Source organism: Chrysochloris asiatica, unplaced genomic scaffold, assembly GCF_000296735.1.
Source record: "Chrysochloris asiatica unplaced genomic scaffold, ChrAsi1.0 scaffold00024, whole genome shotgun sequence".
Taxonomy (NCBI): Eukaryota; Metazoa; Chordata; class Mammalia; order Afrosoricida; family Chrysochloridae; genus Chrysochloris; species Chrysochloris asiatica.
This window is the reverse complement of record NW_006408542.1, coordinates 26,930,784-26,944,586: the sequence shown is the minus strand read 5'-3', so window position 1 is coordinate 26,944,586 and position 13,803 is coordinate 26,930,784. Positions and strand designations below refer to the sequence as shown.

General features: G+C 36.8%; 1 protein-coding gene across 2 annotated transcripts in view; it reads left to right on the top strand.

Annotated features, from left to right (window-relative positions):
• The window catches only part of NRXN1 (neurexin 1), a 1,648,890-nt gene that overhangs the window by 134,376 nt on the left and 1,500,711 nt on the right, over positions 1-13,803 (top strand). For both annotated transcript variants that reach the window (XM_006839445.1, XM_006839444.1), the window contains exon 2: positions 10,974-10,991. In XM_006839445.1, the coding sequence (XP_006839508.1) occupies positions 10,974-10,991 (18 nt within the window). The remainder of the gene's footprint in view (positions 1-10,973; positions 10,992-13,803) is intronic.

Here is a 13,803-nt window from a genome sequence, read left to right as displayed (position 1 = left end):
AGGTCCAAGAGCTGAACAGAAAATTTCAAAGATCAGCTCGAGAAGATAAAGCCAAACATTACAACAAAATGTGCAAAGATCTGGAATCAGAAAACTAAAAAGGAAGAACACTCAGCATTTCTCATGATTTGGGATATGAAGAAAAAATTCAAGCCTTGACTTTCATTATTGAAAGATTCCCTGGGCAGATTATTGAATCATGCAGAGAGCATCAAGAGAAGATTGAAGAAATACACAGAGTCACTGTAACAAAAAGAAATGGTTAATGTTCAACTGTTTTAAGAGGTAGCATATGATCAAGAGCCAATGATACTTAAGGAGGAAGTCCAATGTGCATTAAAGGAATTGACAAAGAACAAGGCATCAGGAATTAATGGAATAAAAATAGAAATCTTTCAAGAAAGTAGGGCGGCACAGGAGGCACCCATTCATCTCTGCCAAGAAATTTGGAAGAAAACTATCTGGCTGACTGATTGGAAGAGATCCTTATTTGTGCCCATTCCAAAGAGAGGTGACACAACGGAATGTGGAAATCATCGGACAATCTTTTTGATATCCTATGCGAGTAAAGTTGTACTAAAGGTAATACAGAAATGGCTACAATCATACATTAACAGAAAACTTCCAGAGGTTCATGCCAGATTCAGAAGAGGCCGTGGAACAAGGGATACCATTGCTGATGTCTGATGGATCTAGGCTTAAAGCAGAGAATATCCCAAAGATGTTTACCTGTGCTTTATTGACTATGCAAATGCTTTTGATTGTGTGGATCATAACAAGCTATTGACAGCATTGTGAAGTATGCATATTCCAGAACACTTAATTGTGTTCATGAGGAATCTGTACCTGGACCAAGAGGTAGTTGTTCAAACAGAGCATGGGAACACAGACAGGGTAGAATTCTTTCACCATAGTTATTCAAACTGTATGCTGAGCAAATCATCTGAGAAGCTTGATTATATGAAGAAAAACGTGGCATCAGGACTGGAGGAAGATTCATTAACAACCTGTGATATGCAGATGATACAACCTTGCTTACTGAAAGTGAAGAGGACTTAAAACAGTTGCTAATGAAGATCAAAGAACACAGCCTACCCTATGGATTACATCTCAATGTTAAGAAAACAAAAATCCTCACCACTGGACCAATAAAGAACATTCTTATCAACAGAGAAAAGATTGAAGTTGTCAAGGACTCCATTCCTCCTGAATCAATTATTAACACTCATGGAAGCAGCAGTCAAGAGATCAAATGACGTATTGCATTAGGTAAATCTGCTGCACAAGACTTTTTTAAAGTGTTGAAGAACAAAGATGTCAGCTTGAGGACTAAGGTGCACCTGACCCAAGCCATGGTATTTTCAATAACCTCTTATGCATGCGAAAGCAGAACAGTGAATAAGGAAGACCGTAGAAGAATTGATGCTTTTGAGTTATGGTGTTGTTGTTGTTATGTGCCGTGGAGTCGCTTCCGACTCATAGCGACCCTGCACAGGGTTTCTGAGGCTGTTAATCTTTACGGGAGTAGAACACCTCATCTTTCTCCCGCGGAACCGCTGGTAGTTTCGAACTGCTGACCTTACGTTCTCAGCCAGATTCATAACCACTACGCTACCAGAGCTCCTTGAGTTATGGTGTTAGAGGAGAATATTGAAAGTGCCATGCGTTGCCCATAAAACCAACTGGTCTGTATTGTAAGAAGTGTAGCCAGAGTGCTCCCTGGAGGCTAAGATGGCCAAACTTCATCTCTCATACTTTGGACATATTGTCAGGAGGGACCAGTCTCTGGAGAAGGATATCAAGTTTGGTAAGGTGGAAGGTCAGAGAAAAAGAGGAAGACCCCTAATGAGATTGATTTGCCAAGTGGCAGCATTGATGGACTCAAGCATGGCAATGGTAGTGAGGTTGGCCCAGGATCAGGCAGTATTTTTTTTTTTTTTTCTGCTGTGCATAATGTTGCTATGAGTCAGTACCGACTCGATGGCACCTTACAACAACAACAATGAAGAACGTGTACATAGACCAGTTATTTTGAACACAACAAGGGGACACTGAAAGGTTTAATATCAGGAAATGTATGTTCCAGGGTTGTATTCTTTCACTGTACTGATTCAATATGTATACTGAGCAAATAATCCAAGAATATGGGCTATATGAAGAAAAATGTGACATGTGGATTGGAAGAAGGCTAATCAACAGCCTGCCTTACGTAGATGATACAACCTTGCTTTCATGAAGCAAAGGGGACTTAAAATGCATACTGATGAAGATCAAAGACCACAGCCTTCTAATATAGGTTGCACCTCAATGTAAATAAAACAAAAATCTTCTCCATTGGACCAATAAGTAACATCCTGATAAGTGGAGAAAAGATTGAAGTTGTCAAAAACTTTATTTTGCTTGGATCCACCATCAATACTCATGGAAGCCGCAGTTCAAAAAATCTAATGATGTATTGCATTAGGCAAATATGCTGCATAAGACCAAAGATACCAGTTTGAGTCCTAAGGTGCTTCTGTCCCAAGCCATTGTGTTTTCAATAACTTTGTAAACATGTGAAAGTTGGACAGTGGATAAGGAAGACTATAGAAGAATTGCTGCATTTGAGTTATGGTGCTGGAATTGGAAGAAGTACAACCAGAATGGGCATTAGAAACTAAGATGGTCAGGCTTCATCTCTCACGCTTGGAACATATTATCAGGAGGGACCAGTCCCTGGGGAAGGACATCATGCCTGTTAAAGTTGAGGGACAGTGAAAAAGAGGAACGCCCCCAGTGAGAGGGATTGGCACAGTGACAGCAGCAATGGTTTCAAGTGTAACATTTTGAGGATGGAACAGGACTGGATGGTGTTTCATTCTGTTGTGCACAGGGTCACTATGGGTTGGAACTGACTCAATCACACCTAGCAACAAAATGTTTGACAGTTCCCAACAATGAAGTTTGACACCGTATTTGTGTCCTTCATCAGAAATTCACCTATTCTCTATCTTAAGGTTGGAGATCTAAGGATACGCCTGTTATACCCAAGGATCTCTATGGTTCATTTGTTTATAAAGAAAGTCACACACACACACACAGAGCCATGAGAAAGATGGTAGATTGGTGGTCTGTAGTTGATTACCATTAAATTGATTCTGACTCTTACTGATCTTATAGGACAATTACTATTGAACTGTCCCATGGTAGATAGACAGGATGATAGAGTTAAATTTTTCTTCCATCTCCAGTCCAAGAAGTTTTTTGCTCCACTGTATAAAATATGATGACTTCACAGTTTAGAAAGGAAAGTGCCACACACCTGATCCAACTTTCTTTAGAGCGTTTTGTAGGAGTGATTATGCTATGTGAGAGAGTACATGGTAAACATTCTGCTCAGTATCATCTGGAAGCAGTAATTTCTCAGTAAGCAATAATAATAAGTGGCATGGGTACATATAGGATATTCCGTGCTTGTCACCACTATCAAATGTGTTGTGCCTTCTGCAATCCAAAACCCACTGCAGTCAAGGTGATTCCGACGTATAATGATCAAACCGGATAGAACAGAACTGTCCCATAAAGTTTCAAAGGCTGTAAATGTATATGGAAATATACATTTGAATCACCAATGCTTTAGTTACCAATCTAAAGCTTAACACATTATGATGCCAGGGCTCTATGTTCTTTCTAAAAAGCCAGTGTATTGAAATTAATATAGAAATGTTACTTCTCAATACTTGGAGCTAGGAAAGGAAAGCAAATCAAAATAAAATCCTTATGATAATCCCTCATAGTTGTAAATTTTACAATTGTATATTGTGAAGCATACAATATATATTATAATATGCTCAATAATAATTATTAAATATAATTAGGTCCATTAAATATCTTAAACAGAAGATTCTACCAAATCATCAGGCTTAGTTTCTTTCTTTTGTTCACTCTTTTTAACTGTCATCTTTTTTATTTTCTCTTTTTCCTTTAATAATTGCCATTAACAGGATGAAACCTTTTGAATTAAATGCCATCAATATCGTTTCACCAAAATTGGCACCTGTGTTAAACAGAAAAACTGTGTCCAATTTTTGAACACTCTGTTCCAAAAGTTCTTTGAATATAGAAGTTGAAACTCATATTATTTTTCTCTATTGAAACAGCACTGTTAAGGAAAAAAACAGTTTTCAGGCCAGCTGAAAAGACTCCTTAATTCCATAATATTCTTGAATCATAGTACTGTACTAAAAGGATGCTGGGATGTTGCCCATAATGTGTCTAGAGAAAATGCTTTTAGAGCTCTCTGTGTGATTCCAGGGACGTCTCTGCTGGTTTAGAGGTACTTCTGCATCTCTGAGAAGTAAAGAGAAAGAAAGAAAGAGCTTTCCTAATTGGTTAGCTTAAACCCTGAGACCAGGATTCCAGAAGTGTTTTGGAATATCGCTTAATGTAGATTTGAAACAAGCAGATCAGGCCACTTGTGAAAAAGCACATTTGAAACTAGCCAGATTCCTGTCCAGACTAGTTTCTCTTACTACCAAAGTCTCCATTCTATACATTTATTTTTTATTTTCTATTGAAGTTCATGATTCTGTACAATAATTCACTTCTGAATGACTATTGCATAGAACCACAATATCAATGATTTCTTCTACTTCTGTCCCTAGAAGCATTCCTAGATTATTGGAGCTTTCTAAAGGCTTTCTTTGCTAACACCAAAAGAAAAATCAAAAAACAAAGCTCCATTTTGTAACACCATAAGAGCAGTACTCTGCTGTGTAGGCATTTAATCACTAAAATGAGGGTTAAACATACAGTCTAGAGAAGTTATGTGAAAGCATAGAAGGATAAAGACCAAAGCAAGTTGAAATTTTGGAATAAGGATGTAATCATTTAAACTGATTTCCTCCTTTTACTGGCCAACACCTTTTTTTTTTTGCTATATACCCCACTTCAAAAAGCTTTGGAGTAAGATAAGAAGCCCCTGATGTGATTATGATTTTGCTGATAGAAAATAAGTACAGAGATAAAATGCAAAGAACAAGTCATAGGCAGTAGGCAGAGAAGGAAAGAAACCAAAGAAGAGAAGGAAGTTACAAAAATGTTACTTTGAAGTTTAAGATGCACCTGATCCAAGTCAGGATACTTTCAGTTGGCTCACATACATGTGAAAGAAAGCTGGGCAATAAATAAGGAAACAGTATAAGAATTTATGCATTTGAATCGAGTTGTGGTGTTGGCGAAGATTATTGAAAATACCATGTTCTGCCAGAAGAACAAACAAATTTGTCTTGGAAGAAGTATTGTCAGAATGCTCTTTAGAAAGCTGTCAAGACTTGACTTACATAGTTTGATCATGTTATCTGCAGGGAATAGTCCCTGGAGAAGGTGGAGGGTCATCAGATGAGACAAAGACCCCCAACAAGATAGATTGACATGGTGGCTGCAACAATGGGCTCAAACTTAAGGGTGCAGAATCCAGCACTATTTCATTCCTTTGCACATTCGTCACTATGAGTCACATTTGACTTGATGGCACCTACCAATAACATGTTTTTACTGTTTTCCTTCTTCTACTGGCACAAACCAGTTTTCTTATGATGTACCCCACATTAAAAGACTTAGAGTAGGGTAAGAAACCCTTGAGGTGATGGTGGTTTTGCTCAGAGAAAAGAGGGAGTGGAGAAGAAACTGAAAGAAACCAGTCATAGATAGCTGACCGAGAAGGAAGGAAACCTATGAAGAAAAGAAATGCACAAGTGGTGGCTGTAGGCTCCTTTTGGCCGGTTATTAAAGTAAACTCTAGCGCTGCCTGCATATTTACATGAAGACTTTCATTTTGTTAACCTTAAATATCAGTTACACTGAAAGGAACCATTTGTGATACTTCATATTAAACTTTAATTTGCTCACTGGACATGTTTAAGTTTCTGCTTTGCTTTATATTCAAAAACAAGATTATTTGCTTTCTCCTTTCTCTTTGTCAAGAAGCATGTAATTGAGATCATGTGCCAAGAACACTGTCATGATAAACTAACATTGCTGTTTTGCATTCTTGTATACCAGGACTCAAAGGGAAAAAAAAATTATGAGGTGCTCTTTTGTAGTAATTTAAAAATATACAGTTCAACAGTTTGCAGCTTCCTTTCATGCCAACAAAAAATAATCATTCAATACATGACTGATATTTTGCTGCCAATTTCCATCTTTTGGAGAGAAGCACATCCTCTTTGAAAGAAAAAGAAAATTTAAATTATCTTTTAATGACTCTATGTTTGCTATTTGCACTTTCAAAAGAAAACAAAAGTGTCATGGTTATCATAGGAAAGTTGATTCCTAAGAGGCCCACAGCAAAGATTAGGTCAGCAGAGTTAAGAAGCCAAGATTTTCTACAAACCAAGAGATTTTCCCTACATTACCTGACAGTGTCTTCAGGTAAGATTGAACAGTCTGCTTTCTACCTTATATTAGACTAATATATATTACTTTACTCTTGGTTTGTGTCTTGCCAAATTTCAGAACTTCTTTGTTACAGCTCAAAACCATAATAGCATCTGATTGCATAGTACTCTGAAATGGGAAAGCAAAATTGATTTTAAGAGAAAATCCACTCTTCCCTAAATGGATATTCATTGCTTTGTCCAACAACAAAATAGAAAAGAAGGAAAAAAAGAAAAGTACCCAGAGTATGTTATCAATGCTAGAGCCATCACCAAGACGTGAACTGGTGTGCAGACTCTGATATAATGTAGAGAGCGTCTTTGGGTCAGTGTTTCAACAATCTAAAGACCTCAAGTAGATGCAGGTTAGAATGAAATGATACAAAGAGAACCATTTCATCCTACAATTGAATCAGAATAAAGTGCAGAAAAAGTTTGTTCTAAGTCAGTAGTCTTCTGTTTTAATTTATACAAGGGTAAGTCAAAAAGTATTGCTATAAAATTATGCAATTTTTTTAAACCAAAGGATCAAAATGTGAAGTTATTGTTTCTTGACATACCCACTATGTAGGACTATACACTTCTGAAGGCAGTGTTCCCATCCCCACTAACCCTTTCCATAAGAATTGTGTGCTCTTTCCTTTATACCACATCAAAATGGCTTTTGGAGCATCCTGGAGGGACTGAAATTGTATTTCTTTCAAATGTTCTTTGGATTTTGGAACCAAATAGAAGTCTGAAGGGACAAGATCAGGGCTATAGAGTCGATGGGGTAAGGTTTCCCAATGAAAATCACATGGGACAATCCTTACTATTGAAGAATAAACTTGTGTATTGTGATACAAAATTTCCTCCATGCAAATTTCCCGAACTTTTTCTCATCAATGTACTTTTCAATTAAAATAAATTTTTTTCATTATTAGCCCCATAATTGACCTGTGTGCTTCTAAAAAATTTATCAAGATTACCCATTTGGGATTCCAAAACACAATTGCCAAAACCTTCTGAACTGACCTCTCTATCATGAATCAGCAGATCCCCAACAACAACATGTCTCTTGTACTTTGGATACATTGTCAGGAAGGACCAGTCCTTGGAGAAGGACATGCTTGGAAAAGTTGAGAGTGAATGAAAAAGAGGAAAACCCCCAATGTCAGCAACAATGGATTCAAACCTAACAGCAGTTATGAGGATAGTATAGGACCAGGTAGTGTTTCAGTCTGCAGTGGTTCACTGTGAGTCAAAATTGACTAGCTAGCACACAACAGCAAGGAGACTCAGACAAGTATGTTATGAGAGAACTTGTGTTCAACCATCCGCTGGTCACAGAAACTTGTTTAAACACATTTTGTTTGGAATAAATCTGTGTACGCACAAACTGGAATTGTAGTAGCAATACATTTTGACTGATATATATATATATATATATAAATAGGGGTTGATGTATGATCCTTCCTTTCACTCTGATAATAGTTTAGTGTTTATCATAAAGCACCAGGACTCCTAGCTAAACTTATTCCCTTTATGAGCAACAAAGCTGCCAAATTCTGAATGAAAGGGCAGGATCAATAGCACCATTTGTGACCCTGTGCCTTAGTTAACAATATAAAGAGAATTCAACTTCAGGAAAATAATTCAAGGACCTTGACTTTATTGTTGTTGTTGTGAAGTATCTTTGAGTCATTTCTGACTCATAGTGACCCTGTGTAGGGTTTCCAAGGAGCATATGGTGGGTTTGAACCATCAACCATGTGGTTTAAGAGTCCAGTGCTTATCTTACAGGGTGCCACACCCGAACCCCTACTAATTGGCAGACTGTCTTGGCACATGATTTGCCTCTAAATTTCCTGATTTATTCTTACATTAAATAGTGTAAAAATAAATATCTTAACATTATTTATTTGTATATATAGTTTTCAAGGGCAGTGTTTCAATATAAAACTAGTTTTATCTTAAACATTAATATTATCTATATTTTTATGTGATTTCCAAGGTACAGCAGTAAGTAAAACTTTAGATTTAAGTCATATCTAAAGTGACCTCTGAAAATTAAAAAAAAATTAGTCTAATTCCTTAAAACAAAGATAGAAAATCATTACCACATACCAAAAATCTAATTCATTTGTTGTTTGTTTCTTTTAAAATAAACCCTAGCAAATCAAGTATTGCTAAAAGAAACTTTTGTGCACTTCTAATCATTAGCTAACTTCTGTGATATAGTAACATGTTAGTTGTTTTAACTGTTAAAAAGCTATTTGTTGAGCCTAATGAAATGGTGTACTTGTAGTTGTTTTGACTCTCAAGTTTGGAATTTACTGTTCTTTTGTTCTGTATAAACACTTGTTTCAATGACCACTTGAAGAAGTACAAGTATAATAGATTAATCAAAATACAAGTGTGAGTTTATAAATGTTAGCATAGATATACTTTATTTACTATTTTTTTAATAAAAATGGTAAATACTGAATCCTTGTTCTTTCCTGCCTTCATTTAGAATCAGGGTATCGAGTCTTGTGTCTCAAATAGCATGTGAATATTAAGCAGGTACTAGGGTATCAGTTCAAACCCACCAGCTACTCCTTGGCAACCCTATGCAGAGTCATTATGAGTCAGAACCAACTTTATGGCACTTAACAACAACAGCAAGGGTAGAGTCCTAGTGTGTGGTGCTATACGAGAGGCACTGGACCACAAGGTCAGAACCCACCAGCCATAACTCAGAAACCCTATACAGATTCTTCACTATGAGTCAGAACTGGCTTGGTGGCACTTAACAACAACAACAAACAGCAAAAAAGGTGGAGTCCTGATGCGGTGCTGTAATATAAGCACTGGACTGCTAATCCCATGGTTGGTGGTTCAAATCCATCAGCCACTCCTTTAAACCCCTATGCAGGATCACTGTGAATCAGAACTGACAGCACTTAACAACAATAAGGTCATAGTTAAAGAAGCTCTGCAATGATTAAGCACTGTTCACTGAAAGGTCATCAGTTTGAGCCCATCAGATTCTTCTTGAGCCGGGAAGGGGAGGGAAGAAGTGACAGTTAACTTTCATAAAGATTTACAGCCTGTGAAATCCTATTGGATTGTTTACTATGTCCTATTTGAACTGCAAGGTCCATCGTTCAAGCTCACCAGCTACTCCTTGGAAACCCTATACAGGGTTGCTATGGGTCGGACCCAACTTGACTATACTTAACAACAACATAGGGTCACTATAAGGAGCTCTGGTAGTGTAATGTTTACAAATCAGGTTGCTAATCGCAAGGTCAGCAGTTTGAAACTACCAGTGGTTCCACAGAAGAAAGATTAGCCTTTCTGCTCCCATAAAGATTTACAGTCTCAGAAACCCTATGCAGGGGTCCTATGGGTCGGAATCGACTCGACGGCAGTTAACAACAACAACAGCAATTTAGGGTCACTATGAGTTGGAATTAGCGCAATCAGTGGCCAAGTATTAATGTTATAGCTTAATACCATGCACTTGCATGTACACACATACATACATGCATATATATATATATACACACACACACAGATACACTTAAGTATGTTGTTTATTGTAAGGTGCCATATAGTCAGTTCTGTATAGGCTGTAAATATTTATGGGGGGCAGAAAGTCTCATCTTTCTCCCACACAGCATCTGGTGGACTCCAACAGTGGACCTTGGAATTCTCAGTCTAGTGCCTATCCTACAGAGCCACCATGCTTCCCGCACTTAAGCATAAGTATATGCAAACGTACTTAAACAAAATATTACCTAATTGTATAAAAACATAAGGGAAACATTTATATTGTCTTGATGAACTTCAGTAATACTCACTTTCCAAACAAGTACAGATTGAATAAATTGTGATAAACAACCTAATGGGCATTTCCCAAATGGACTTTGCTTGCATTAATGACCTTTATTACTTTAAATTTTTTAAGTTAGCATTTTCATAAATCTGTCATTATTTCAAATAAATTATGAACACCCTACAAATAAATCAAATAATTCCTAGATTTATTTGTTTATGCTGTGCTACTTTAAGGAAGGCAATTGAGATACTAGAACTAGCAAAAGACTGTAATGACAAATGGAAAGCATGTTTGATAGAACTGGAGTATCGCTAGACAAAATTTTGCAGCAATTTAAAATGGACTCTTTTGTACATTTAAGATTTAGTTAGAATGGAGAACTAAAAAAATTATTGAATTATACATAAATAAATATATATGGTAGTTATAAAAATAAGTTACTGCAAAGACCACACCAACAATATGTAAGAAAAATAATGTCTGCTTTGCCTATGGCAGTAAATGACTTTTAAAATCGTTGCTCAGGACGTGTCAGCTTTCCTGTAATTTCCTCTCATACCCTGTAAATACTGCCAATGGGAGGGAACCTGCTTCCCCGTGATTTTGTTTTCCCCTTTGAATGATAGTGATGGAGCACTTGCATGATGTGTTTGGTGCCTTGCATGAGGAAGACATGCAAAGGCAAGGTCCAGTCTGCATGCTGCTTAATGAATGTTTTTCCTTTTCTCTCCCTCCTTGTCATGTGCTTTCAGAAGACAACAATGTGGAAGGTGGGTGCTTTCTACCTTATTTTCCAACTCTCATTTGCTTTTTGTATCTTAGTATTACTAATAGCATACATCTCAAATTAAAACGGTAAGTTGAACTTCTTTTAACGTTTGTTGATTTCTGGATTGTGTATCACTTTTCATATAGAACACCCACCCTCTCAACCCTATCAGCACCAACTGTGTGAGCCTCCTTCAACCTTGGTAGACTTCAGCATCCCACAGGAAACTTAGAATACTTACTGCAGTGTTCTCTATGGGAAAATGATACAGTACTGCTGCTTTTCATTCTAATGAGAAAGTATTTCTTTGCAATTTCAGAACATAGTGCATGACTCTTCTCCATTTTTTTTTTTTTTTCTTTTTTTGGTCTTCTTTTCTGTTCGAAATGTTAGCATTGTATCATTTCAAGCCCAATGGTTTAGTTTCAAATTATTCAAGTTAAAATGCTGACTGTAAGTAAAATCTATATATTTAGACTAAAAAATAAGCCTTTGACCATTGGGAGAGAAAGCCTTCAGCACTTGGACATGATTTCCGGTAAGTAGATTTGTAATATTCTCTGGCATTGTAAATGCAACCAAAGAATTTAGTTAAAGTTTTCCTAAAATTATTTATATCAGGGAATTTAAAAAATAAGTGTACATATTTCCCTATAGAATTTAATACACTAAAACATATTTCGTCATTCTTATTTTCAAAGAACTTAAAAATATGTTCTAGTCAATGTGCTGACAACCAAATCTCTAAAAATATAAAAATACAAAAAGAAATAGGTGTAGCAAAGAACTGTGAAAGATAATGTGATGTTCTAGCCACTTTAATCATAGCATCAACAGTTATTGCATAAACAGCTTACTAATATTTATATGTCATAGTAAGGCATTTAAAATATTTTATTTTGCTGCAGTATTTTGAAATGCAGCTATTCTCGAAAAATATGTATGTTTCTATGCAACAAAAGATTTCTTAGCAAAATCCTCATCCATGGTTATAGATAGGAGGTCATCATAGTCACCAAGATTTCATATGCCCCCTCAAAAAACACTTAATACAGAACTGTTTATTATCAGGGTTCAGCATCATGCTTTTGTGATTCTTTCATAGGAAATATTATAATTGTTTAGTTGTGGAATATTTCTGTTCCATCTTTTAAGTAAAATAGTTGAAAACTTCAAAAGCTATCATAACCGACAAGATTTCCAGGTTTTGGCTCCATAAATAGCTTCTATTTTTTTCTATTATATAATTTAATGTGAGTATCCATTTGATAAAGATGGTATTACTTTGCCAATCTGATATCTTTCTAAATCTGTCCCATTTATATTGTTCATGCTACTTGAGATCAAATGTTAAAAATAAAAATCTGTTTCTTTTTCATTTCCTTAACCATTCTGTAAAATGTTCCATGATTTTGTTCTTTTCTCTCAAAATATATGATTGCATTACAGGGGGCTTACCTAATCAGCCTAATAAGCATGAATGCTTCTCTCTTCTCTCACCAACACTCATCCTATACAAACGTGTGACATATTTTCAATGTATATGACCATAAACTTGTAATAAAATGTATTCAGTCATAATTTTAATATTCTTATTAATAACTTGGTCCACATATTCAGGACCTTAGCAGCAGAAAGTCTAACATGAGGAATTTTAGGATATGTGTCCTGGTGTGGCGCTGCAGGATAATGCACTGACTGGGTCTCAAGATTGGTTTGAACCACAAGGTCGATGGTTCAAATTCACCAGCCACTCCTTCAAAATCCTATACAGGTACCCTATGATTCAAGCTGACTTTGCTGCACTTAACAACATCCTTATTAATAGGAGCCCTGGTTACACAGTGTTTTATTTAAGCTCTTGACTACTAACCAGAAAGTCATGATTTGAACCTAGCATCAGCATTGCTGTTGAAAGATGAGGCATCTTTGAACAACTGCTCTGCTTCTGTAAAGACACACAGCTGTGGAAACTCTATGGTGTACTCCTGCTCCATTCTATAGTGATGCTGTAAATCAGAAATGACTGGACAATAGTGGGATGGGGCTTCAGTAGTGTTGTTTTTGTTGTAAAATGCAATCAAGTCAGTTCTAACTCATAGCAACCCTGTATATGGTTTCTAAGGAGTAGCTGATAGGTTTGAACCCCGAACTTTGAAGTCAGCAATCCAATACTGATTCTACAGCACCACATGAGCCTGATGGTGGTGGTGGTGGTTATGTGCCGTGGAGTCGGAACCAACTCATGGCGACCCTGTACAGGGTTTTCGAGGCCGTAAAGGAGCAGAAAGCCTCATCTTTCTCCCACGTAACAGCTGGTAGTTTCAAACTGCTGACCTTAAGGTTAGCAGCCCAATTCGTAACCACTATGCTAATGTTAGAAAACATTAAATCAAAAGGAAAAAGGAACCAAACTCATTGCCATGAAGTTGGGTGCAATTCATGGTGATCCTGTCTGGTTCAGAGTAGGACTGTGCTTCATAGAGTTTTCTTAATCTTTTAGAAGTAGATACCTGGGCCTTTCTTCTGAGATACTTTTGGGTGGGTTTAAACCACCAGCCTTTCAGTGGGTAGCCAAGTCCTTAACCATTTGTGCTACTCAGGGACACCTTAAAAACCACTGGAGGTATCTAATGCATTTTCTAAAAGTTAATCTTGTTGTTAGTTGTTAAGTGCCATCAAGTCCATTCCTATGCATAACCACCTAGTATAGGGTTTCTGGTTCTGTAAATCTTTGCAGGAGCAGACAGCCTCATGTTTCCCCCAAGGAGCAACTGGTGGGCTAGAACTGCAGACCTTGTGTTTAACAGTCC